We start from the raw sequence: 22,876 nt of genomic DNA, 5'->3' as shown, positions 1-22,876 counted from the left end.
CACAATCCGCAACCCTGACTGAGTCTTCTACAAATGCCCGAATCATGGGGTAATAATATGTTTAAGTGTTGTTCTGCTGCTTTCAGTTGCTGATTTTTTTAATAGTTTGGTTGATGATCTACCAATTTGATTCATGCAGAAAAGGGAAGATTCGTGTGATTTGTATTTCTGGGAAGTTGCTGATGTGGGGGAATGCAACTACGCTAATTATTTGGTTAGCTGAGGAATCCCAATACCAGCAGGTTGGGGTGTTGGACGAGTAACTGAAGGAACGACAGAAGAGGAAGATGCAGAGCAGAAGGTTAAAGATGCAGTTCCTCTGATCATGGCCAAGCAACAGCTGCTGAACGGCCTTGACAGCAATGAGGAGATGAAAGAGCTTGTGAAGATAATGGGAAAAATCGATGTGCTCTGTGGGATGATTGTCTCTTTATTTGGAGTGTATGTAGCACTCGTGTTGTATTCAATGGCTACGACGTAAGCACTTTGCTGAAACTAGTAATGAATGAAACCTGTGTAGCAGGCTGGGCGTAGTGTTGTGAACATCTAATGGTTTCTATTAATGGAAATAAGGGGGTATGCCCTTTTTCTAAATAAACAAATAGCAGAGGCCCTGTCGGGTCAGCTTTGTTCTCATTCGAAGACGTCGAGCAAATTGCAGTACAACAACAAACTATGTCATCAAATTCAAGTTTCATAGCCAAATATGAGTACAACTAAACAACAATGTCATCATGTTTTAGTTGTCATACAATCACCAAACCCAAATCAGCATACATAACAAGTGATGTTCTCACAGCAAAATACTAAACAACACGTTCATCAGGTTTCAGTTGTCATAGCAAACACAATTTCACATAGTAGATAAAAAATGTCTTCTGGCAGGCAAATACGACAAAAGCAATGTAATCATCATCCGCAACAGCAGCGTTAACATCTTCGCCATGTGTATCAGTCTGAATCGTAATTCCCCACGGTGTCATCTTCTTCTTCGTCCTCAACGTCCTTGAACGTTGGCTTCTTCTTGATCAACTCTTGTATGTCCACAGCACGACAGGCAATCTTTTCACCGGCGTCATTGACGTGATGGTTCTCAAAGATATTAGGAACATTTGTGTTATCTTATACATCAGGAGCAATGTAAGCATCATCTTGCTGTGCAACTTCATTAAACTAATTCCTCTGCTTAAACCTTTGCAATACTCTCCAGTCATTGCTACGTGCAAATGTGTCTTCCAAGAAAAATATATGTGTTGCTTGATTTGCCAAAATAAAAGGCTGTTGGTCTAGTACGCCGCCTTGACATTGATGGATTTGAAATAATCATCAGCTCTGGGTTTTGCGATCCTGGAAAACATATTATACCAACGACAGCACAACAGAACCACACACCGATGATCCTCGAAACTGGAGATATACTGCAACTGAATAAACTCTGTTATGTTAGCATACACTTCAGTTGTCTCTTTGTCATACGTATCCGTGTTCATGATGGCACTGTTTTGTGTCTTCCTGCCTTCGTCTCGTGCAAGTGTGTTGTAGCACACATCTCCAACAATGCAAGATTCATAATGTCTTACCCGAGTATCAGGACCCATTGCTAGTGAGTAAAGGGCATCATCAACTGCCTGCCCATCCTCCCGCATCTTCTTAACATATGGTTAGAAAATAGACAAGCTGATCATCTTATGTACTCAATATATTAAAAAAACTGACAGTGCACTTCAAAAGCTTACATGGTTCTTGAACCATTTCGCAAATCCTGCCATAACCAGTTTGTCAATGTTTCTTGGATTTTGCGGCAGTAACTCCTCTTTGTAGATGCTGCACAACATAGTGATCGCGTCAAACATCTAAATATATAAGAATGTGCTGCAAGTTTAGTAGATTACGATGTATAAGCTGCAGTACTGCACTTAATTGAGATAAGGTAGTATCTCAGGACAGTTATTCAACACATACCAAACCATTTTGTCCAAATCTTTAGGTTTGTCCTCTTGTCGACTCTTCCCTGTAACTCGAACGGAATAATCGAAAACATTGAGCCCGGGATTGTCTTCACCCACCTCTTTGCTAAGCTGATCAACTGTTTCAATGTATTTTGAGCAGAATGTCAACGCTTCTGTAGCAATGTAGGCCTCTGCAATGGAACCCTCGGGTCTAGCTCTGTTCCTAACATAGCCCTTGAAAGTGCCTAGCCGACTTTCAATAGGGTACATCCATCCATACTGTACTGGACCTCTAAGTAGTGCCTCATCAGGTAGATGAACAGCCAAATGCACCATCACATCAAAGAAGGCTGGAGGATATATCTTCTCAAGGTCGCATAGGATAGTTGGTATCTTGTCTCTAAGACGCTCCAAAGCATCTATCCTAAAATTCCTACTGCAGAGTTCCCTGAAGAATTGTCCCAACTCTGCAACTGCTCTGTATAAGTCAGGGCGGCCCAATCCTCTAAGGATAACAGGTAAAACCCTTTGAAGTAGGACGTGGCAGTCATGAGTTTTCAAACCTTGTACCTTGTTTCCATCTGCACTGACTCTCCTTTCAGGGTTGGAAGAAAATCCATGTGGGAATCTCACATGTGACAGGACCTTGCAGAATTCTTTTCTTGTTACCTTGTCCAAGACGTACACAGCTGGTGCCATATCCCGAGGTTTACCTTCATCTTGCACCTGCAAACCTTTCTGATACTCAGGTGCGTCAAATCAATCCTAGATTTTAAGGTATCTTTTATCTTGCCTTCAATATTAAGAAGTGTGCCGATAATGTTGTCACATATATTTTTCTTGATGTGCATCACATCAAGATTATGCCGCAGATCCAAATCTTTCCAATACTCCAAGTCCCACAAAGTGGACCTGCTAGTAAACAATAATCTCTCTTCTACCCTGCCATGCTTCCTTTTCCCGCTACCATTACCAGGATGGTTTCCTGGTGTAATATGCCTGGCCTTCTCTAATTCCACTTGCAACTCATCGGCGTTGAGCCTCTTTGGCGCATCACGGTTTTCATGCTTTGCATTGAACACATGTCTTCGGTATTTTCTAGGATGCGGCTTGTCCTTGGCAAGGAAACGGCAGTGTCCAATGTAACAGATCTCGCTAAGTATTGCGTATGACAGCGGATTCCAGTCACAGCGAACACATGCATTGTAACCATGTGTCGTTCGCCCTGACATAGTGCCCAAAGCCGGATAATCATGGATGCACCAAATTATAATAGCACGCAGAAAGAAATCAGCTGGTGGGCTGCTATATAGGTCTCGAGTGAGAACACCCTTCCATAGCTGTTGAAGTTCCTCCACAAGAGGCTCCATGAACAAATCAAAATCCTTTCCAGGACTTTTTGGACCTGGGATGAGCAAGGCCATCATGTAGTTTGATTATTTGGTGCAGACATTTGGAGGCATGTTGTAAGGTATAACAAGCACTGGCCACATGCTATATGTGGCGCTCTGGTGGCCAAATGGGTTAAATGAATCTGAAGCTAAGCCAAGTCTAATGTTTCTCGGGTCAGCAGCAAACTCTTTGTGTTTATCATTGAAGCTTTTCCACTCACTACCATGAGATGGATGGCTCATTACATTCTGATCTCTGTACTCCTGGTTCCTAGAATGCCACAATACATCCTCTCTTGTTTCAGCATCATGAAACAACCTCTGCAATCTTGGTGTAATTGGAAAATGTCTCAGAACATTATGAGGAATCCTCTTCACAACATCGCCATCTTTCCATCTTGATGATTTGCATTTCGGGCATTCACCTAAGTTGGCATAATCCTTCCGGAACAGAACACAATTATTCTTACAAACATGGATCATATCATATCCAATTCCAACTTCACGAAGAAAATTCTTCATTTTACTGTAGGTGTGTGGAAGCTCAGATGCATCTGGGAAAGATTCACGAAAAGTAGCCAACTTCGCATCGAATGATTTGTTGGTCATCCGCTCAGATGTCTTCACCTGAAGAAAGGTGACCATAGCTGAGAATACTGACAGCTTATTTCCTGGGGTGACAGCAATGTTGCATTGTTCCAACATGCAGGCCCACCGTTTTTCTTCTGCAAGTGAAAGTTCACGGAATGCATGAGCATTTCGTAGCATTGTTTCAATGTTGGTCAAACTCACTGGCTCCACCACCACCTCCTCCTCCTCTTCCACCTGAGCATCAGGCAGATCAAGATGGTGATCTGCTGCTTCCACGTAGTCAATAACATTGACGTTCACAGCTTCACCATGATGAACCCACCTAGTATATGTGACCGACATCCCATACAAGTGTAGATGATTTTGCACAGTTGACTGGGGTCTTGTAACTGAATTCATACAACTGCTACACGGGCAGAGCACATCTGATTTCGGACCACCGTACTCAGCTCTGATAAAATTCATGAAGTTTTCAACCCCCTCGACATATGCAGCGGAGAATCTTTGAGCAGAAGTTATCCAAGTCCTGTCCATCTGTTAGACATACAAATTAGTTCTTCTACTAGATATTACAGGAAAAACATATATGCTTTTTTATGAAGTCTAGAAAAAAAATACCTAGGTCGATGTCTAAAGCTATGGCAAGATATTTGGACGAGCAGATCTAAGTAACGAAATATATGTAAAGCTAATTCAGCAAACATATTTGAGTACCAAATTATGGCGGGCTGTTTCAGCAGTCAATGAGGCCGAGCACACAGCCATCGAACTATCGAAGGCCATCGCAGCAACAAAGATCGAGTATGAAACGGTGTAGAGCTATTTCGGCTAACAGATTGGCTACTAGACCATGGCAATCTACGTCACAATAAATATATGGCAGGATATTTTAGCAACTAATCGGCCTTGGCATGCCATCTTAGCTAAGCAGATTGAGTGCAGAACAGGGCAAGGAAGCTTCTTAAGCAGAGCATATTGACAGTAAACTACTTCGGCAAATAGTGAGATTAACAGCGTCTATCAGCTAACATTCAGCGCTACACCGACATGAACAGGGCCTCAGTCTAGAATGCGCGTACCATGGGAGAAGCTGACCGCCGTGCGTCTCCACACGAACGTCGCCAGTGGTGGTGGCGCTGACCTCCGTGCACCTCCACAAGAACATAGCCAGAGGTGGCGGCGCGGCTAGAGGACGACACTCTACGAGAGCGTATTGTGGGAGTGAGAGGATCGCCAAACCGCGGCGCCGACGTATCGGCGCGGCGGGGAGGGCGGCTTTGGCTGAGCGAATGGAGTCGAGGGGGACAGGGGGGAGGGGGGTTTGGGGAATATTATTGGCTAGTTATCCGAAGGGCGGTTGAATCGGATTTGGGGGGAATTTTTGGGTGTGGGGGGGGGGGAAGGATTTTCGCGCGGTGGGCGGGGGGAGTTTGGCGCATGGTCGGTTTCTCCAATTGTAGTCCCACATGTCAGTGAAGAGGCAAGCCGAAGCGCGTTCCGTTTGCGTGAGCCGTGTGGAGGACCGAACGTGTGTGGGGTGCAATGCGACCGCGACAGGAGTGCTGTGAGTGTACCGCATTTTTTCCTTTTAAACTAGGTGCTTCGCCCCCTAAAAAAATTTGTTGCTTCGCGCGATCCATCGATACTACTACTAGTAATCCAGTAATCCCGACTAAAACGGCGCGACCGGGTCTTTTCCCGCGCGATATGCTGGGAGGTTGGCTTAGTTGGGTTTTTTAGGACGAGTAATGCTACGCCTACGTAATCCCAGTTGCGTAATTAACGTAATGTGAAACGTGTGAGCTGTTGATTGTAGATTGTGGGGAGGGAGGGGCCCACCACCATGAAAATCAGGGGAGGAGAGAGAGAGAGAGGCAATTTACGTTAACCCTTTCGTAGGTTCCCGTAGATGTAGAAAGATGTGTCCGATCTTGCAATATAGGCCGTCCGATCTATATCTAATGGATAGGAAGGAAACTATGACAATTTACCCGCACTCCTCTCCCCATTTGCAGATAAGGCTTTCCCTCGTTCATCCTTTTCTCCGACAAGATCTTGATCTTCCGTGCAACGCACATGCATATTGCTAGTACTCCTACAATATGTATATTATTGTGAAAGTTCATATACACCGGCCGAGATTAATGCAAACACGGTAGATTTTCATTACATTTCGAACTTTTATAGGACAAAAAAATAAAAGAAACCCGACCCTAAACCTATTCTACGGCGGCGACCGACGTCCTCCATCTGTGATCTCCATGTACGGGGGCGGGGTTCAAGACCCGTGAAGTGAAGGTGCGGTCTCCGGCGAGGAAAAGTAGAACACGTTTGACGGACCGGCCAGTTGGCACACCATGCCCTACCGCCTCCCATGCCCTACTCATCCTCGGAGGAGTCCCCGACCTCGGCGGTGCCGGACGTTGGACGGCGGCAAGTAGGACGCGTGGCTGACGGTGCTCCCGTCGTCGGCCGCCAGCGTGGGCACCGCTTGTGCGGTGACTTGAGCGAGGGCGCGACCTCGAGCTCCATCCCCGAAGACAAGCTCTCCCGCAGAGCGTTCGAGCTTGCGGTCATGGCGGATGTGGTTCCAGGTAGGAGGACGACGCGCTACGGTGTGGAGGTTAGCTGGGCGTTGCCGCTTTAAGTAGCGCATTCCGGTGAGGCCAAGCGTCCGGGTGCGTCATTAAGTCGCCAGAGTTGGTTCCGCGGGCACCGAGCCTCTTAATGACGACATACGAATGGACGGCATGAATGCGGGCAGCTGGCGCCGGCTGGGAACGCACCGCGCGACGGCGCAAGGGACGAGGGTTTTGGTGTGCCAGGGCAGTCAGCTGCGGTCGTGGCAATGATGGAGATGCCCTTTGCTCACATGCGATCCCCGCATGTCATTGAAAAAGCAAGACACCCGGCATGGTCTCAGGTCCAGAGGATGCAGTTGGCCGTGCTACACCACTCCGCGGACGCGTCGTGGCGCCCCGTGCATCCTCGACGAGCCGGGTGTTGGGGTGTGTTTGGATTGTGGCCAAAGTGCACCTTGCCAAAATTTTGGTCATGACCAAAAGATTGGTCTTTGTTTGGATGGTTGCCATTTTTTTGGCATGCCAATGAACTCTAGCCAACTCTAGTTCAATTTTCTTGCCAACGTCAGCCAAATCATGGGCAACCAATACATCAACCAAAATTTTGGTCATGACCCAAAGATTGGTCTTTGTTTGGATGGTTGCCATTTCTTTGGCATGCCAATGAACTCTAGCCAACTCAAGTTCATTTTTCTTGCCAATGTCGGCCAAATCATGGGCAACCAATACCTCAACCAAAATTTTGGCTACCCAATGCTTTGATGGGGCAACCTTGGGCACAAACCAAACATACCGTTGGTCGTGCCACAGCACTAACGCCACCCTCGGCAAACTGAAACCGACCGTGTCTAGCGACGATATGAGTGTGTCGCTCACCGCGGTCGCCGTGTCCAGAGGCGGTGCTGGAGCTGCACCCCGTTGTTGGCCCCAACGACCCACATGAACGGTTGTCGGTGGCGAGGAGGTCGTGGGCCAGCTCCTCCATTGGACTAGTCTGCGCTACGTCGTTCGACGGGTGTGCCCCACATGTCTGTTTCCAGTTTTCCCGGCCATATTCGAGCGTCAGTGCTCCGCGTTGCGCATTAGGCCTGTCACTATGTAGGCCAAGCGAGACAACTTATTGTTTATTTGAGCCGTTCAACTATATTCATGTGGCGTTTGCTTATTTCTCATTCCTCTCCAACCCTCTTCTCCAATGATCATGTCGCCCTCCAGTCGAGTCCATCCTCCCGCATGCCTCATTTGAACATTCCTCCGAGTATCATTCACATGTACCCACCCTAGTCCTCTTTCAATAGATCTCCGGACCCCGAGATGAAATCGAGAGGGAACGAGTGGGAGCACGTGATACCTAAGGTGGCTTCAAAATTTTGAACCGGTGATCATGGCATCCACAAATCATATATAAAGGGTATTCAATGTTCGTTTCGTTTTTGAACGTACAATATACTCCCTCCTATCCTTTCTAGTTTACATATAAGTTTTATGTGTAGTCAAAGTATATCTAGTTTGATCAAAAAGGTATCAACATTCAACAACGCCCAATCAATATTGTTCGATTCGTACGTACTCCTAGATTTGTACTCGAGATGGTTTCCAATTTGACTATTGACAAGATTAATAGTACATGAGATGTGTAACCTGAAAATTATATCATTGGAAACTCCTTTCAGATACGAATTTGACCGTATGCTTTGTGTAAGTTGCATGTCATATATTATTACTATAACATTTGGTCAAAGTTAACCTCGAAAAACGCATTAGACCCTGTATGCTTTGTATAAGTCGCATGTCATATATTATTACTCTAACATTTGTGTAAGTTGCATGTCATATATTATTACTCTAACATTTGATCAAAGTAGTATAGTGGAAGTGGATCCTCTGACGTAGGTATCCCTGCCTTACCCTCCCTTTCGGTCACTTAGTGGCGGACCCCATGCTTGCTAGGCCCCGCATGTCAGTTACTCAATGGGTTCGGCCACGTCAGGGGATCCTCATCCGTAGTATACTCCCTCTGTTTTTATTTACTCCGCATAAAACGGAGGGAGTGGTATGATAAATGACGCGGGCAGGGGAGGGGGAGGGACGTCGGTTTGCTCTCAACTGCGGTCCCACAAGCGAGCGAAAACGCAAGACGAAGCGCGTTCCATTTGGTGAGCGACATGGAGGGTCCAGCGTGCCGGGCTGCAACGCGAACACGACAAGAGCGATGTACAGTCAAAACCGATTGACCGGTCGTCACCGGAACCACTATTCACACCAGAACCTTCGCTGCTCGGCCTACGCCAGCCACTGCCCTAAAACCACACCAAATCTCCAGCCCATTCCCCCACCTTCCGATCCCCTAGCCCGCATCAAGCGTCCCCTAGTTCGCCGGAAAGCCATGGTGCGCCGCAAGATCACTTACTACAAGATGCTGATGCCGGAGCGCCGCGCAGAAATCGCGGCGGCGGTCGGCGCCATAGACCTCCGTTCCCAAGCTCGCTTTCCGGCGGGCCAATCCCCGAGTTCTCTGGAGCCAACCTACGAGGAGGAGGAAGCCGATCCAATGTTCATGGCGGAGGTCGCGGCGCAGAAGGCCCCCGATGGGTACGAGACGATGGACGTCGACTTCGTGCTGTCGTCCGAGTCCCCCATGGTGCAGGCGGACCAGTGCTTCAACATGGCGATACTAAAGGAGGACCAGGAGGTAGAGGCTCAACTCGATGTGGAGCACGCACATGCCGCTGCCATCGAGGCTCTCCTGCAGGCGGAACCGGATGTCGTGGATGTGAACCGGGCGGCGGAGGCTCAACTTGAGGCGGAGCGCGCGGATGCCGCTGCCATCGAGGCCCTCCTGCGGGCGGAACCGGACGTCCTGGACTTGAACCGGGCGGCAGAGGCTCGAGTGGACGCAGAGCGCGCGGATGCCGCTCTCATCGACGCCCTCCTGCAGGCGGAACCGGACGTCCTGGACTTGAATCGGGCGGCGGAGGCTCGACTCGACGAGGAGCGCGAGGATGCCGCTGCCATCGAGGCCCTCCTGCAGGCGGAACCGGACGTCCTCGACTTGAACTGGGCTGTGCTCTCGTCCGTGTAGAGCGCCCGCATGCTCCGCTTGAACGAGTAGCTGGAGGCCGAGGACAACCACGGTGCGGAGACACACGTCAGCAGCGACGGTTGGTTCGCGCCGGCAGCCAAAGACGATGAGGTCGTCTCTTTCCGTTAGCAGTGATAGTTTTTCTTTATGTTGTTGTTTTTATGGATCTTTTGCTGTGTAAAAACATATATTTGTTATTCAACTCACCTGACTTGGGTCAGTCTACCATTTCAGGCGGTGATGAATATCCTATGTCTCCTAACCCTTCTTTCCTTCTTCCTCACCTCTTCTTCTTCCCCAAGAGACCACCGCACGGGCCGTATGGATACTCCCCAACATGCGGTTGGATAAATATACTCTATGAACAAAAATTATGTGTCAGCGATAGGATGGCTGAGTTTGGTGTGTTCACATGCGACAGCACGTGTCAATGAGGGTGCGTTCCCCTGGTTGGGTTTGCGGCGCGCAGGAGCGGCTGTGTGAGGGTGTGGTGCGACCGCGGCGTGCAGGAGCGACCGTGTGAGGGTGCGGTGCGACCGCGATAGCCGTGCGCAAGTGTACCTCCTTCTCATTTTGAAAACTTTAGGCAAGCTTGGCAAAAATGTGTGGCGAAGTTTGGCAATGCAAGGCCTAGATCCAAACAGGAGGTGTTAGTGGCCCTTTGCAAATTGTACTTTTGATATACTGGCCTTGTGTACAAAAAAATGGAGGTAGTAACTATATTTCACTTCCTTCCCCATTGAGGTGACGTCGACGATTTTTTTGGTGGTTTGGCGAAGTGCGTTCGACAGAGAACACCATTGAGGGAGACCATGGTAAGTCGTTCGCAAGTGCCGCCTGCAAGCCGAGACAACCGCCTTATTTTCATCCAGGAAGTCCTTTACTAGTACTACTAGGAGTAACTAATGCGGTGAGATGGCTTCTCGAAGAAGATGATGGAGAAGCGGAGTCAGCGAAGAGTGAAATGATGGTTGCTTCGTCCGTGCTTTTGTGATTGACGCCTCACTGCTTTGTGATTTGTGATAGAAGGGACAGGGGAGTAGACTCTGTGCTATATATTGTACTACATGCGTCCAAGCATGGGAGAAAGAGGAGAGACGTTGCATTTTTCTATTCTTTCAATCAATCAATCAGGGAGCTTCGATTGCATCTTTTTGGCTTTGGCAACACCGTCCACAATGGTTCCCACGATGCCAAAAGCTATTTTCACATTTGGCTACACATTGTGGATGCCCTTAACCGTACCACTTGGTTTTGCTCCTGTGTGCTATCTATACAAATCTCAATTATATTGTTCTAGAAAATTATAGAATCGAGATTAGTAAAAAGGAGGTGATTTTGCCGCGCGGATGGCGGGGGAGGTTTCTTATTTGAGCAATGCTACATCCACGTAATGGTTTACGTAAAGTTACGAACTGATGTGATGTGGGACTATTTTATTGGATTAAAGGAGAGGATTAGGCCCACCCCACCTGAAAATCAGGGGGGCATATATAGATTAGATGGAAAGTATACGTAGCAGCTACGTAGCCCTTTGTAAGTCTAGGATTAGGCTTCTTATTTTTGGAGGACGTTATCCTGGCGGTTTGCTAACATGCGGTCCCACGTGTCAGTGCTTTACCAAGCCGATCCGCGTCCCACATGAGGCAGAACAACGGCAGAAGGAACACGTGGTTAAGTTGAAGAAGATGAGGGAGAAGCGGATTCAGCAATGAGTGAAATGAGTGAAATGATGGTTGCTTCGTCCCTCCAACTTAACTGCGAGAAAGGTGCAGCTTTGTGATTTGACGCCTCATTGCCCATTACTACGCCGGCGCCATGACTGGGGTGCTTCACCCCGGCTGCTCTGCATTGTATTCCGGTATGGCACGTGGACCCGATAGCTTGATGTCCCACATGTCGGCGAAAGGGACTAGAACATTTATGAAAGAGAGCGCTCCACTCTTACGACGGAGGAGTAGACGACACGACGGCCCAGTGAACTGTCACTTGTACTGTATAGTACTAGTATAGTTTTGCTGTTCCGCACGATCCATCGATACAAACCCGATTAAACAGGAAAGGGCGGGATTTTTCCCGCGCGGTAGATGATACTGGCCATACATTTCAAAGACAATTTTAATGTATGCAAACTGAATAATTATAAGTAACAATATGATATCTAGTAAAACCAAAAACACATATGATTTATTGTGTTAGAGTGTAGTAGTAGTGCTGTATTGCATAGTTGTTAGATGTAACATGCGAGAACGTGTAGAGATGTAGTTTTGGAGGGCCTACAGAGAGAAAAGCGTAATACGGTCACCGAACTTCAGAATAAGCTGATTACGGTCACTATATACGTTTTGCGGTGATTATACGGTCACTTGTTCACAGCTCAGCATCGGATTGCACTCTGTTGACCGGCCAAATAGTCTGTGTGGCGCCATGTTGACTAGTTAAATTGACCACGTTCGTTGTGGGTCCGACCTGTCAGTCCGCATAGGCAAAAGGTCAGATAAACACAAATTTATGCAGGCGCGACAAGGCTCCAACCCGTGCGCGGGAATCACCTGGTTGTGTATGTGTCTGTCAGGGCCTGATGTGTGCGCATGCACGTGTAGGTTGAGCACTTGAGCGTGAGAGTGTGTGTTGGTCGTGTGGTGTACTGGTGTGTGCATGCATGCGTGCGTGTGTGCGTGTGAGTGTTGCGTGCGTGCGTGGCTGCATCTGTACGTGTGAGTGTTGTGTGCGTGCGTGGGTGCATGTGTTTGTGTGAGTGTTGCGTGGATGCAGTTCGTGTGCATGCGTGCGTGTGTGTATAATCACCACACCAGCTCCTGTGTGTTAAAACAGACGGCTCAACATACCAATACAAGGCCACCTTGTCCGTTGTGCCCGCGGTCATGACTTCGAACCACCGTCCAAATATTTTTTCGTCGTTTGTTTTCATTCTTACTAGCAAGATGCACGTGCGTTGCATGTAACATCAAGATGCATTTGTATGACTTCTTTATCTTGTGAGAGAAAAGGTTGAACGAGGGAAGGCCTTATTTACAAATGTGGAGAGGTCTGTGGGTACCTTTTTGCAAAATTTCCATAGTTTCTTTCCTATCTGTCAGATATAAATCGGACGGCCTATATTGCAGGATGGCAGGCACACCATCATCACCAACTCTGTTTTTTATAAGAGTGTATTTTATGTATTTTATAAGAGTGTAGATGTAGAGTAGATACAAGTCGACAGGTGGACACGATGGTAGTGAGATAATGTGATGCAACACTAGAGGTGCCACGTGGAGCGTTTAACTGGTCAACTAGTCATGTCATGAGCAAATACAGAGTTGTACGGTGAGCCGTGACTGCATAATAACCACTAAACATAAATGGTGACCATAATGAGTGGATTCTGAAGTCCAATGTATGTATCGTGCTTTCGCTTCAAATACAATGATCGTCATTGCATATATCGCGGGAGAAAGATGAAACATGCATGAATTTTCTGGAGGCTTACTTTTAGAGGACCTAGAGATAGTTTTGTGTGCATACATGAAAAGGGCGTACAGGGGGGTATGCAATGGAGAGAGAGATGCTCTTCGTTTCTCTTTATTATGACTAACTTTGTATATAGTATAAAAATATACAAATTCAAAGTGCAGAATAAATATCATTGTGGGCACCATGCAATGCAAATTAACGTTCGTACTCCTACATATAACTTTGTAATGTTGTATATATGTAGAAACTCTAAAATAAATTTTTGGCCACACTTTATTCAAAAGGAATGTTGTATGCAAAATAAACGTGAAGAGAGGGCTTTTTAGATCAATGGGGTACGTGATGTAACATGTGTGAATGTGTAGTTGATGCATTCGGTGGGGCCTAGAGAGGTATGTGTGTGTATTACGTATTCGAGAGAGGCATGGATAGAGGGGCCGACGGGGGGGGGGGCGTGGGAGAGATAGCACGAGAAATGAGAGTGGTCTAGAGAGAGAGACAAATATGATGTCACGACAAGAGATTCCATTCCCTTGAGTGTGTATATGCAAGGGGGAGGGAATAGAGGCACCAGGAGAAATTTTCTGTGTGTGTGGTGTTTGTGTTGGTATGTGTGGGTGTGAGAAGATAATGAGACGTGGGGGCAAAGGGTGTGTCACCGCGTGAGGTCCGGTGGGTCGAGGTGAGGCCCTTCGTTCTGTTCCGTCCTGCGCCACCTTGGTCGGCCCATGACGCATTTAGGAAGACCCATGGATGACTAGTCGTACAAGACAAAGATAGCAGAATTGTGAAGGAATCTGTGTCCACTGACAAAGTCGGCCAAGATTTGTAACCCTAGGTTCTCGGACTAAGGTAACCCCTTTATCTCTGATATTACTATTCATCCAACCTAACTTTAAGGGGCATCCTACAGAATGCTCTGCTAGGATCATACTCGTCGATTAGGAAGAGAGGTGTGAGACAATGCGTGAGAGACAGGCGTAAAGATAATGTGCGTACATGAGACACGCAGGCAGGTCCATGTATATAGAAAGGGTCGATGAGGATTGTGCGTGTCTATGTTTGCGAGAGGAAGAGTGCTTGTGATAAAGGTTAGTGAAAACAGTTGTAAATGGTTACGAGAGTGAGGGAGGGTTATATCTAGAGCATGTGTGCGATAAAGACACCTCGGGAGAGAGTGTGTGAGCATGTGTGAGGGACCACCGATGGAGAGTGAAACTACACGTAAAATACTGCTCTACACATTGATTAAAGATATAAATTGTATCCGAATATTAGGATGGGATCATGATATTTGCAATTCGCGTAAGGAGCGGTCATTGATCCATCAGACATCTAGATTCTATCGAATTTGAGCATGTCTATGTTATTATTCGACACAATTGATCCACATAGTTAGTATTTTGAACTCCAGACAATGCATCGCTTTAGCAATCGAATATAAACGTGAGTATAGTTCATGTTGTGTGTGTAAAGCAAATTATACATATGAAAGTTACACAATGGACATTATAAATAGCTACTACCTATGAACTAGCATACATTTGAATTCAACTTAAGGTGGTTTAAAAAAATCAAATTCAACATGAAGTCCATTCAATTATTTGAATTTGATATCATGGCATTTGTAAACCATACCTAAATTATGGGGGCACCAATCTTTGCTGTGATTTTGTACATAATAGCATATGTAGTCGTGTACAAAATAGATTCAAATTTAGCTCCTCCATTCCAAAATAATCGTAGTTATAGGATTTTCAAGTGTCAAAATTTCAAAAAGAAGCGGATAATTTAATGAGGTTTTCAAACATACAAGGTCAAATATAACGTTGTATATTTAGGTCAATCCTCATAGTTCAAGAGTACTCTAAACGTGAATGCTGGTGTTTCAAAATTTCGAACGAAGCGCCAAAAGAGCCTCTACTCGCCCAAAACCGCGTGAGACCAATGTTTGGTAGCACAAGGAAATTACTTTTCTAATAACTCCGACCCGTGAAACCTATCGGCCCGACGTCCAAAGGTCTAAATCGGGGTAGGTTTGTAGCTTCATCTAGATGCCACGCAACCGCATCCGAAAAACATTCATACACAATGGCGCCTAAGCACACATGCGCGCGGCCGAAATCGCTCCCGCCCACTATTTGGGACACCTGGGATTACCATCCTACCCTCGACCCGCAATAGGTCTGAAATTTAAGAGGGGGCAAAGTTTGTACTTTCCCCAAATTTCAAACAAGGGCGTCCCATCTTCTGTTCAAAAAAGCCAAAAACAAGCGCGTCCCAGACCGAAACATGGTTCCCCCCCACCCGTACGATTCCCCATTCGTACTCCATGGGCGCCAAAACTACCTCTCCACCAGCCACGAAACCCCGGCTTCCTCCGTCCGCCACCCCATCCCACCCATCAAGAGCCGCCCTCCTCCATCACGCCGGAGCCGATACCCCGACGTCGTCGTCCACCGCAACCTCAACTGCGACGCCCTCCACGGCTAGTAGTTGAAGCCGAGGCCGAGCCGTCCGTACCCGAGCCAGTTCAACCACGCCATCATGCGCCTCACCGCTGCCGCTCCAACTTCGCCACCCTCCACCGCACCGGAGCTGTTCCTGCTACGCCGTGCTTCACCGCCTCGGATCTGCTTCCCCTTCGCCAACATACGGCCATGGCAACACAGTCAACAATTTGGCCATGGGTTCGTCCAAGCCCGCACCCTCCAGAACATCGGTTTCCCCGGTAAAAAGAAGAAAATCGGCGTGACTTGTGGAGGTGACCACACCGGTAACCGAAAAAGGTACTCCTCTTCCCTTATTCGTGCAAATCGGTATTCATCCCACAGAAGACACTAGTTGACCAATTCTTCTTGATACTAGATGTTCCCAGTAACACGAGATGCACATGGTTTCTCCTCATATACTATTTCACCCTAGCTAGAGGTCCGTCGCCCCCCTGAATTTCAATTTCTAGCCACTTGATTCCAAATTAACGGAAGCATTCCCCGGCATAACAGACGCTAGTACGCCTATTACACCGGGGAAGCAACGGCTTGGTGTTTATCTTAGGGGCGTGTGCGGCCTAGAGCTACTGGCGCCCGATCTGGAGGTCGGCCGGGATTAAAGGGATGGCCTGGGGGCGCTGCCAAGCACGGCGGTGGTGTGAGGTCGATGGGAGGGCGGGGCGGCGGAGGCAGGGGTCTGGGCCGGTGGTCGCTGATGGTTCGAGAAAGATCGTCAACAGTGACTAGCGGGAGGTAGACAAATCCATCTACCCGTTCCTTATAGATCGGACGGTTCATTAAAAAATCGACTGGCCTATTTATTTTCAGTCGACTGTTATCTTAGATATGACCGCATGTGGTGGTGTGTTGGAGGAGTACCTGCATTTCCTGTGCTCATATATTACAAAATCATACAGAGTAGAATCTAATTTTGTTTGCCGTGCAATGTTGTAGAGCTATCATATGTCTCCTGTCATTTATTTTTCAGCCACATGCTATCTGCTACTTTTACAGTGCACTAGTTCTGCACAAACTTCACCCTTACTCTCACTATTGTGTTTTTATGCAAGGGTATTTCAGACTCTGCTGCCATGAGAGAAGCCAAAAATAAAAGAGAGAAGTCGCTCCAGTTTGGTGTGCGGCTAGGCAAGACACGTTTCAACGCTTTAAAGGGTGTAGTGACAGCAGATGGAGACGGGGAACGTAGCTCTGGAGTTGATGACCTCGCTCGCAATGAACCACCATCCCAGGTGCTTGCTTTAACTTTGCGGTGTCATATGTGGTTGCATGTTCCATATGGTGTCTACCTTGTATTCGAAAGGCCGAAGTCGGTAAGATAAGGAAAGATATTTTTTTTACATGAACCACCATCCTGTGAGCACCAGAAGACAAATAGCTAGTCAGGGCACTGGCCGAGCCAGTGACAAGCCCAGCAAAGATAGGCATCACCTGGAAGCCAACTAAAAAGCTGCGATAGTGGCGAAGCAGCCCCCCTCCCACAAGGCTCTCAGGTCCTAGATGATCATGCTCACCACTCTAGCCGGATGTCTAGCTTGTATTGCTTCCAATTTGGTTAAATTGCATCTGCTTAGCTTACACATTATACCTTTGAATATGACATGCCTTTCTGTTTTTGGTACATACTAGTACATTTGTGTATTAACCATGTTCTTACATCAAACTAATGTTCTTGTGTATCCCTCATCAATCACTTATGACGAGGCAGTCAGGCAAGGGGACTACTCCTCATTTAAAGAATGCAGCATCAGCCTCCCGACATGATTCTCAAGAAACGGAAATGCTAGATGAAGATAGTGAACGTAGCTCTGTAGTTGATTACAGCATTTCCCCTACACTAGCATCGCAGGTGCTTGCTCTAACTTGGCAGCGTGATATGTGGTTGCATGTTGCATATGGTGTCTAGATTGTAATTCTTCCAATCTGGTTAAACTGCATGTGCTAGTCTGCTTAGCTTATACAATATACCTGTTAATGTGACATGTCTTTCTGTAATTAGTACATAGTACAACTGTCTATTAAGCATGTCCTTACATAAAACTAATTTTTTTGTATCCTGCATCAATCAACATGACGAGACACCTTTACTATATGCAGTGCGATATTAGTTGCATCTTTCATACGATTTATAGCATGCACTGCATCTAATTTGTAGAAATTCCATTTATGATGGGACGCTTTTAACTTGGCTGAGTCATATTGGTTGCATCTTTCATGTGGTGTCTAGCTTGCATTGCTTCTTATTTGCTGGAATGGTTTCTGCTTAGTTTACACAAATAGTTGTGAACATGCCATGCCGTCGTGTTTTTCATACATATTCCATCCTGGTATCATGTGTTTGCCTTACATCAAAGTAGTGATTGTCAGTATCATGCATGAATGAGTTCTGAAGAGAGAATTTTATTGCTTTTTCTTGTCGGTTTTATTTGACAATTCAAAATCAGTAAAGCGGAAGGAAGTTAGCAAGGCAGCGGATAAAGGTGCTCCTTCCGAACGGAGGGCCTCTACAGTTTCTACTCCTCCACACCGCCAACATGATTTCCAAGACAACACATGTCGTGGTTCTAAGTCTGACAGTAATGTAGGGGGGTAGGTATGGAGAGGCAAGATCTTAGCTATGGAGTAGTTGTAAGCACACGAGGTTTACGAGTTCAGGCCCTTCTCGGAGGAAGTAATAGCACTACGTCTCGGAGCCCGGAGGCGGTCGACTGGATTATGTGTGTATGAATTACAGGGGTGCGAGCCCTTTACACTGAGGAGGGGGGTGGCTTATATAGAGTTCGCCAGACACCTCCGGCCCTCAGTTATGCAGGGTTTTAAGTACATTAAGGTCGGGCGTTACTGGTAACGCCCCTAATAAAGTGCTATGATGACCATAAAAGCTACTTAATGACCGACCGTTAGCGTGCGGAGTGACTTTAGGTCTCCTGGCCGTCGAGTGGTTGGATCTTGGTCGAGTTATTGCTTCTTGGTCGAGTGTCTTCAAGTTTGTCGAGTGGAACACCTCCAAGTCGATTGAAAGGTGATTTCTTCTAGAGATGTCCTTGGGTAGGGCAGTTAGGACAGGTCCATGACCCTACCCTAGGTACATAGCTTCATCATTAGCTCCCGAATGGATCGAGGTTTGAGTGGGGAAGGAGTTGAGAACTTCTCCGACTCATTTTTCATGCCATGAGCATGTCTTGTTTCGGATCAATGAACATGAGTGATGACAGCAACTTCCTTTTCAGTCGCCTTGATCCATTCTTAGTTTTTTGTCGAGTGAGTTTCTTTACTTGAAAAGCTCCGAGTGACGGTGTGGAGGAGATCTTCCGTCTGACAAGTTGTTCTGCTGCCCGCAGATTTCGCGGGATTCGAATTTTGGGAAGCGCGCGGGACGGGGGTGGCCGCAATAATTGGATGGGATAGGGTAGAGCCGCCTCGATCTCTGCGCCACCTTTTTCGCCATGTATCACGTGCGCGACTGTTGTGGGATTTGATAGGATCGTCCGGGCCTACCAGCCAGCCACTCGGAAGTAACCTCATATAAGGCGTCGGACCGGGGTTTCTTGAACAGTGCGTTCTCATTTCCTCTCCTCCTCTCCAGGCTTCTTCGTCGCGCTCGTTCTCACCCCAGCGCCGCCGCTCCGTACGTGTCTCGTCGGTGATGATGGGGAAGGAGAAGACGGCGGCTCTGGAGCGGGCGAAGAAGGCGACGGCAAAGGCGAAGGGCAAGCGGACCAGCCGGGGCGGATCCTCGTCGAGGTCCGGCCTGCCAGCGGGCTGGATCCAGGGCGACTGGATCTGCTCGACGATCCGCTAAGAAGACCTCGACGACCTAGCCGACGGAGGACTGATCCCCCATGGATCGGCGCGGCTCCCGTGGAAGGAATCCGAGCCGCAACCTCAGGAGGGTGAGCGCGTTCTCCTTGCCACCCACGTCGACCGTGGGTTTTCCTTGCCTCCTCACCCTTTCTTTCGGGGATTTCTGAATTTCTTTGGGGCACAACTCCACCACTTCACTCCCAACACAATCGTGTATCTCGCTGCTTTCGTGTCTTTGTGCGAGAATTTCTTCGGTTGTCGGCCTCACTAGGGTCTTTTCAAGCACATTTTCACCTGTCGTTCTCAGACGGTGAAAAAGGCCAATCCGAGTGATGAGAGAACACAAGTGATTCAGATGTGTGGGGGTCTTGGTGTTCAGATGAGAGGGGAAAGTTCCTTTCCGGCCATGATTCTTCCCGACTCGGTCCGCGGATGGCAGTCGACCTGGTTTTAGTGCAAAGACTAGCCGACGCCAGGGCAGTCGACTGGCCTCCCTCCTTTTACCATGGACCGAGTGATGAAACCTTCCTCTTTGAAGGTGATCCCGGGGGAGAAGGCGCAAGTTAGGTTGCTGGTCGAACGGGTGGTCCAGCTTATCCGTGACGGGGTCACTGGTATGGATCTCTTGGAGGTTTTCCTTCGGCAACGCATCCAGCCTCTTCAAGCTCGAGACCATCCGATGTGGATGTATTCGGGTCTTGACGACACCACTCGGATTCACCCGGAGGAGGTCGATGATGACACACTGGAGGGGTGGCTGTCGGGCATCACCGGAAACAAGGACAACCCCAGGGGAGCCAGGAGAGTTCCTCCAATCGACCTGTCCCATGAACCAGAAAAGGTCCGATTCTGAGCTTTTGATTATAATCTGAATTCACTCGCGCAGCTGTCTATACCGCGTCGACTGACTTTATTCTTCGTGCTTTCTTTCAGGCCCTTATCGAAATGTACTCAGTGCCCAACGGAGAGCAAGAGCAAGACCCGGAAGGAGAGGCGAGCGGCGGCGACAGTGGCGAATGGCATTCTGACGGAGAAGGGGACGAAGAAAGCGACGACTCAAGTGAAGAAGAAGTCGAGTTGCCTCCTCGCAGGGAGAGGCGATCCAAGCTTGACCAAGAACGACCGAGTGCCCGTGAAAAGGCGATTGATCAGACTGGTCAGTCTTCAAAGCGTCCTCGAACATCTTCACCAATCCCAACTGAAAAAGCGTCAAAGCATCCCAAAGTTGCAGAGCAGAAGCCTCGGAAGGCGTTGCCAAGGATTAAGATTGACATCCCCGTCGCTTCTGCGTGAGTGTCTCCCTTTGTATTCACTCGACGCTCCGTGCTGTTTATTTTTTCTTGATTTAACCAGATGAACTTTGGAACTGGCAGGGCTGCTACTTCCGGGACCTCAGCTTACAGGGACGAGGATGAGGTAATGGAGGATGCAGTCACTTCCAATCTGGGTATGATTTCTATCATTCTGTCTTTATTTGGTCGACTCAACTGTAATGTGTACCATTGGGTGATGTGATTTTGGCGATTGATCTTTGAACAGCTCCTGCTATTATTGACCTCCTCGATGATGATGATGATGAAGAGCCTGAGAGGCCTTTGACGAGGAAAAATAGGAAAGCTCCTGCAAGCAAGGTGCCACAGTCGACGCCGATGGCGGAACCAGTTGTTCAGGACGCTGGTGATGCCAATCGGGGTTCTGTTACCTTCGCCGTACCATTGTCGAGTGCCCTGCCTTCTTCATCGACTTCTCAAGCTCCTGCCGACCCACCTTCAGTTTTTGCGACCCATCATGTCCCAGAGGACGAAGTGAATGCTGCCAAGGAAGCCATACGTCAGGCGGGCATTATGATGGAGAAGATGAAGGCGGTGCAGGACGCCAGTCAGGCCGCCTATGACGCCAGCTCGGCTCTCCAAAGCAATGTTCAGGTTAGTTGGTCACCGCTTGTTCTGTTAGGATATGCTATCTGAAGACTCTCTTTCCGAAAATCTTTGCATCTGTACACCCACTGGGTGTGTCGATTGAATTTTTGGACTAGTGGGGACATGCTGAGTGCACCCACTGGGTGTAGTCCCTGAGACTACGGTGGACTGCTGGCAGTCGACTGTAGTCTTTGTATTTTGATTCTTTCGCTCGATCTGGTCTGGCCGTGTCGAGTGTAACCCGAACCGGTGGGGGCACGCAAAGTGCACCCACTGGGTGTAGTCCCCGAAACTATGGTGGACTGCGGGCAGTCGACCGTAGTCTTAGTATTTATTGTCTTTGTCGTTTTTCGCTGTAAAATAACTTCCCCTCCCTGATTGCAGAGATCTTGTGATCTTGGAGCTCGCTTTGCTGACTTGGAGAAACGGCAGATCCAGCTAAACCTTGACTTGGAATTGGCCAAGACAGAGCTGCGAAAGGCCAAGGACGACGCCAATGGTAAGACGAGCTTGTCGATTGGTTTGTCTTAGGCTTGAGTACTCTTCTGCTCTTTCTGAATCAAGCACCATTTCTTTGCAGAAAAACTGAACGAAGCTCTGGCGAAGAAGGATCAGGATTTGGCTGCTGCTCAAAAGAAAGCTGACGACAGAACCGCTCTGGCTGAACAGAAACTGGCTTCAGTCGGCCAATTGGAAGAAGAGAATGCCAAGACGAAATCTGCCCTGGACGAAGCCAACAAGGAGGTCACGCGCTTGAAGAAGGACAAGGTGAACCTGAACGAGAAGATGGAAGGCATCACTCCCAGGAGGGACGATCTGGAGAGCTATCTGAGGAGCCTTGCCAAGAAGATGTTCATCAAGCTTGAAGGTATACATTTTGTTCCGACTGATGTTTTTTGTCGACTCAGCATATGAAAATTGACTTATCCTTGGATCGTGAATGCAGAGTTTTGCCAGAACTTCGAGGAGGAGACTGGACGGATTGAGCCAGGTTTGGACCCCATCAACTCTCCTGTGAAAGATGAAACTGCCATGAATATGCTCCGATTGGAATCCCGCATCGACGGTGTTGTGGACTACTTGGCTCGACTGAAGGTCGCCACGTCACGGATCGACACGGCACTTTGGCCAGGGGCCACGCTCCAGAATGATCTCGAGTCTCTGATGACTCAACTTAACGAGATCCCTGGTCGAGTGCAGGAGTGGAAGAAATCTTCTGCCCGGTGTGGTGCTGATGTGGCTCTGTCTTTGGTTCGTGTCCACTGCAAGGAGGCGTGACAAGATAAGCTGGCAGCAATCAAGGTCGCCAACACCCAGAGGCATGACTTCCGATCTTTTATGGAGACTTTTATTACTGCAGCCACTCGGATCGCCGATGGCGTCGACCTGGACGAGTTCGTCGAGCCTGCCAGTCCTCCTCCTGCGGAGTGAACAAACTTTTATGCCGCACCTTGAATTTGCCTCGGAATGCCGAGTGGTTTTTGTAACCGTTAAACTCTTTCGGGCTGTATGCCCGAGCACTTCGATCTGCGGTCTGGAACCTTTGGGATTTATCTAAACTTGGTTTATCG

At 48.0% G+C, this 22,876-nt stretch overlaps 1 protein-coding gene across 1 annotated transcript in view; it reads left to right on the top strand.

Moving 5' to 3' along the window:
* LOC147986993 (uncharacterized) overlaps positions 1–22,220 on the top strand; it is a 50,507-nt gene extending 28,287 nt beyond the window's left edge. Inside the window, exons 3-5 of the mRNA XM_087542224.1 lie at positions 20,926–21,311; positions 21,690–21,804; positions 21,886–22,220. Of these exons, the coding sequence (XP_087398350.1) occupies positions 20,926–21,311; positions 21,690–21,804; positions 21,886–22,220 (836 nt within the window). The remainder of the gene's footprint in view (positions 1–20,925; positions 21,312–21,689; positions 21,805–21,885) is intronic.
* The last annotated feature ends 656 nt before the right edge of the window (positions 22,221–22,876 follow it).

The sequence above is a fragment of the Triticum urartu genome, chromosome 2A (assembly GCF_056163025.1).
Source record: "Triticum urartu cultivar PI428250 chromosome 2A, HENAU_Tu73, whole genome shotgun sequence".
Lineage (NCBI taxonomy): Eukaryota > Viridiplantae > Streptophyta > Magnoliopsida > Poales > Poaceae > Triticum > Triticum urartu.
This window is presented reverse-complemented; position numbering and strand designations above follow the sequence as displayed.